This window comes from Salmo salar, chromosome 10 (genome assembly GCF_965601325.2).
Source record: "Salmo salar chromosome 10, fSalSal1, whole genome shotgun sequence".
In the NCBI taxonomy this organism is placed as follows: domain Eukaryota; kingdom Metazoa; phylum Chordata; class Actinopteri; order Salmoniformes; family Salmonidae; genus Salmo; species Salmo salar.
Window position 1 is genome coordinate 63,993,031 of NC_138300.1, and position 4,784 is coordinate 63,997,814.

At 42.3% G+C, this 4,784-nt stretch overlaps 1 protein-coding gene across 1 annotated transcript; it reads right to left on the reverse strand.

The window, feature by feature from the left end:
- Nucleotides 1–348: 348 nt before the first annotated feature.
- On the reverse strand, nucleotides 349–2,606 carry LOC106560691 (transcription factor Sox-19a). Its single transcript, XM_014123813.3, has 2 exons — nucleotides 1,631–2,606; nucleotides 349–1,335 (listed from the first exon to the last, which is right to left on the reverse strand). The coding sequence occupies exons 1-2, from the start codon at nucleotides 2,284–2,286 to the stop codon at nucleotides 1,056–1,058; spliced, it is 936 nt and encodes a 311-aa protein (XP_013979288.1). The 5' UTR covers nucleotides 2,287–2,606; the 3' UTR covers nucleotides 349–1,055.
- Between the last annotated feature and the right edge of the window lie 2,178 nt (nucleotides 2,607–4,784).

A 4,784-nucleotide genomic window follows, 5' to 3' on the forward strand; every position in this document is an offset into this window, starting at 1 on the left:
AAGAGGACAAAGCCCAGCATAAGACATGCTGAGAACCACGGTATACTGTGTGCACCTGCATGCTCTAAAGCAGTGAGGGAACAATGAGATTTACCGAAACGGGCAATTATGCTCTGAAGTCCACTCTCCTTTTCTGTTGGGAAAGAAGCGGGCAACGGTCTGGAGAAAGTGGATGTAGACCTATATAGGACTTTTACTTATACCAGATTTTCTCAAGCTACAAATAAATGTAAAAAAATGTATATGAAAATCTGTCTCAATGTTAATCCTAAAGCTTAGCTACATTTTATGTAAATGGTGTTTTGTTTAGGAATTTATCATAGAAAAATTGTGACGGTAGAAAATAGAAAAATTATAAAACAAATCTTTATTTCTTTTATTTTTACATTATTATCGTCAAGTGACTTGAAATAACAATACCCTTACTATAAGGGCATTAATAAAAACATTATTCAATACATTTCACAACTCTAAATAAGGCCTGAACCTTAGAAAAGCAGCATTGATTTAAACTAAACAATAACAAAATCCTCAAACATTTGTTCAGTTTTGTTTCAAAAGGTTGTGAAATAAAAACCAACTGCTGTTAACTTGAATATAAATCAAAGTGTGTAGACCCATTTAGATGTACATTCGTTTTCTGAACAGACAGAATTGACAGTCTGAGAGAAAAACTTGGGATTGTCAGCGTCGAAGCCATTTTGTTCAGAATTCATGAAAATAAAGTCCACTTCAACTTTTTTAGATCCCATTGCAGTCCTAAAAACTATTTTCATATAAGGGGGTTTAGAGAAAGGCCAGAATGGGGCAATATCTGAGGTTTGCAAAAACTCATAATCATTGAGGCGTTCCAACTAAAATGTACACTGAAACCAATCAACCAATCAATGACATCATCTTGCCACAAAATAGTGTTTGTGTCAGTGACTGATCGCATCTTTGTATTAAAATTAAGTTTTTCTTTCTTCAGTCCCTACACATTTACTAACCACATCAGTCTGCCACCAGTCAATCCCAGCAGATCAAGTGAGATCAGGTTGTGGGTAAGAGTGAATTCAAAGGTGGGTGAGTGGAGCTGACCCTCCCAGGTAATGCTGCTGGATGTTAGCTGCGGAGACAGAGTACCCCCTCTGGGCATCTGAGGCATCTCCCCCAGGCATGTACATGCTGATCATGTCTCTGAGATGGTCCCCCTGGACCTGGAGACCACGCTGGGCCTGGTGGTGGTTGTGGGTCCCCGTAGGGGAGGGAGACATGCTGTGGCCATCAGACTGCTGCTTCACCATAGACATCACTGGGCTGACCTGTTGGGGGCTGCTGCTGTAGGACATGGGGCTGGATGACAGAGATTGGAGAGTGAGTTACTAATCAATTAAGGCAAATAAATGAGAGGAACTATTGGACTTGAAAAAGTCACAAAATAACAGAAAACAAACCTAAAACCTACATTAACAAGGTGGGAATAGGCTACCAGTATCCTTAAAACAACCTGGCCATTGGTTTTGTTGTTCCAACATCTCAATGACTGTTGATTAGCAACAGTTTAGGCCTATAACTCCCATTGGAAAGGAAATATAGCTGAATACACAGCAATTCCATTCACTGACAAAAGGTAACCATCTAAATTCACCTGTATGCGTTGGCACCATTCATGTAGGCCTGCGCCTGGGCTACGCTGGACTGATACTGAAGTGCTGACAGGTCATAGCGGTGAAGTTGCTGGCTGTAGCCGAGGGCCTCGCTCTGCATCGCCGCCGTGTAGCCCCCGGTGTGGCCCCAGCCATAACTGTCGATTCTGGGGTTTCCACCTTGTCCCTGAGCCGTGGACGCACTCAGCAGGTGGTTACCAGCCGACATCTGATACTGCGCGGCTAGAGTATTGTTCTTCGGCATTAGTTTGGTTTTACGACGGGGTTTGTATTTATAGTCTGGATAATCCTTCATGTGCACCGCGCGGAGGCGCTTGGCCTCGTCAATGAAGGGCCTTTTCTCTGCGTCTGTCAGAGATTTCCACGCGACACCCAGTCGTTTGGATATCTCAGAATTGTGCATTTTGGGATTCTCCTGAGCCATTTTCCGTCGCTCACCGCGAGACCATACCATGAAAGCATTCATGGGCCGCTTGACTTTGTCCATCGGGTCAGGTTGGATTGCAGGTGGTTTGGATCCTGTGTGGCCGCCCCCGTGCCCCCCTCCTGCATTCGCAGGTGGCATCCCTGTTCCAAGATGGTGCGAGGGACCAGAGGACTTGAGTTGGTGCTCCATAATGTTATACATATTTACCATAAACGAAATATACAATTTGTGAACAAAGTTTTAAAATTACGCCTGCTGTCCTCGCAGTGGTTGACCAACCTTCCTTGGTAAAAAAGTCTGAGAAAATGTCAACCAAGCATCCCAAGCATTAGTTGAAAACAATACAATTAAAATGTCAGAGATGTAAATAAAGTCGTAGCAAAAACATCCTGCTACCAACTCACTATTCAGATGCAGACCTTTAGGCTACTCTGAGAATTGAGATCTAGAGATACTGCTGTAGAGTTCCTTCTTGAAATCAAAACTCCCTCTCCCACTGGTAGCTTGGTGATTATAAAACGTATTCTCCACTAAATCCGCTCTTAACTTCCCTCCCTTCCTCCACCCTACTCATTTACATCACTATAGAAGGGGTGCGGTGAATTTGGAATGCACTTGAGTGAATATGAAAAGAGGAGGAATCGCTGAGGGAGGGAAGGAGGGGGGCAGGGGGTCCCCTCAACCCCCCCCCCCTCTCTCTTTCCAATAGCAAAGACAAACTTTAGTTTGTTACATGTATATATAGTTCATGTTTATTTAATATAAATAATACTTTTGTTTCAGGCTTCTTTCCATAACATAAATGTCATATAAGAATGAAATCTGTAGTGTATTTGAATGACCTAATATATGACAATATACATTCCATTGCCGAGTGCCTGGTAGACCTATGTTTTCAGAGAGAAAGGATGTCAACAAAACAGGATCCATTTCCCAATATAGCCCATGATCCATGCCCCCTCTATCCAGTAGATGCTCCCTGCTGTTCTAAAATAAGGCTAGGTGTGATATTACTAGCAGCTACCAATTGACACCCTTTTCTAGTTTCTATGGTCATCACTTTACACCTCCATTGTTGGTTAGGTGTTCACCCATAGCCATCCATCAGAAAATAGCTAATTCATTATGCTTTGCAGGATCATGCTAAGAGTCAGTGCTTGAGTTGGGCCAGTTCCCAAAGGTGTACCGGCAACTCTTATAGAATATAGGCAATACAATGTGATGAGTACGGACACCTAAATAATAAGACTGCTGGGCCGGCATCATAAATGAGTCCTAACTGGCACCTATTTCAGTTCACTTCAAACTGAATAGAGTGATATAAGCAAGTAGGTTGATTACAATAGCTAAAAATAGACCACAATGTGCACAATAATCCCAGTCCCCCTCAGCTTCAGGGAGATTTGGTTGGTTGAGAGGTCAATCTGTTGATTTGGACTTGTCTAAAAGTCCACAATAATATACACATTATTTTCCTAGCCACCGTGCTTCTACACCTGCATTTCTTGCTGTTTGGGGTTTTAGGCTGGGTTTCTATATAACACTTTGTGAATTCAGCTGATGTAAAAAGGGCTTTATAAATCAATTTGATTGATTTGGAATAGGAATAGTTCCAATCGCCACAGTATTACGGCCATTATGCAATTTATTTGGACTGATTCCAATGACCAAGACAATACAGCCATTATCCAATTCATTTGACTTTATTTGTACTTATGGAGTGAGTGTTCGTCTCCTATTGTGCCAGGGTCATTCTTATTGTGAGCATAATATAGGGGAAGTAGAGGAAACACATCTATGTCTCCTGGTGTTGTGATGGTGACAATCAATTCAGCATTAAAGTGGACAAATAAAAGACAGACAGGGAGGTTTGAAAGCCTCAAGCATTATATACATAATAAAAAAATGATTGGCAATGACAGATTTGAGGCAATGAGGCAAAGGAAAATGAAGTGAAGAGGTTGAGAAGAAAGAGGGAAGAAAGAGAGGGAGGCAAAAAAACAGAGTTGCACAAAGAAAGGGTTGGTGATGGGGGGTTGGTGGCTAGGAGAGAAAGTCCTCAGAGACAAGCAGATTGAAAGCCGCTCTATTCATCGCTCTCTCCTCCGGCTCTTCTCATGTAAATAGCCCTGCGGTCTCCCAGCTATCCGTCACAGGGCAGAAGAACCCAGGCAGTGCCCTTTACGAGCCTCCCGCACACACAATTGCCCTGCCAACAATTGGGGTGCCAGTGGGGGGTGGGCGGTCACGGTTGGGAGGCCAATCCTGGTGAGAGAAATACTGGAGGATGGATACCAGAGGGGAGAGAAATTAGAGGAATGGCCACCGACACTGAGCCAGAGAAGCGTACATTGGTTTAGGTTGGTTGTGTTTAATAACATAAGGAAAAGCAATGACATTACAAGAGAAACAGTGTGAGAAATTCAAGAGGCTGTTTGATGTCATTCTCAAGTGTAAAAAAGTTGAGGGTGAAGATTTGTTTCTTATTGAGAAAGAAATAGGACGCCAAGATGCTTTTATTTCCTAATAACTGATTCATTTAAGACTTGCTCAATTGACAAACAGAGATCTTTAGAGGGGGCTATAGCCTAAAGAGTAGTTATTTCAGGACACAGGAAAAGTAGCTGCTGCATGTGCAACAGCTTATGGAGATCCTAATAAAGTAAACATAAACTAAACACAAAGACAATATAAATTACTGAAATGTA

Excerpts from the sequence above, each read along its gene's own strand:
- LOC106560691 (XM_014123813.3), bottom strand. The coding sequence starts at position 2,286 with ATGGTAAATATGTATAACATTATGGAGCACCAACTCAAGTCCTCTGGT. Across the intron at positions 1,336-1,630 it reads AATGGTGCCAACGCATACAG|CCCCATGTCCTACAGCAGCA; the intron begins GTGAATTTAGAT and ends TCTGTCATCCAG.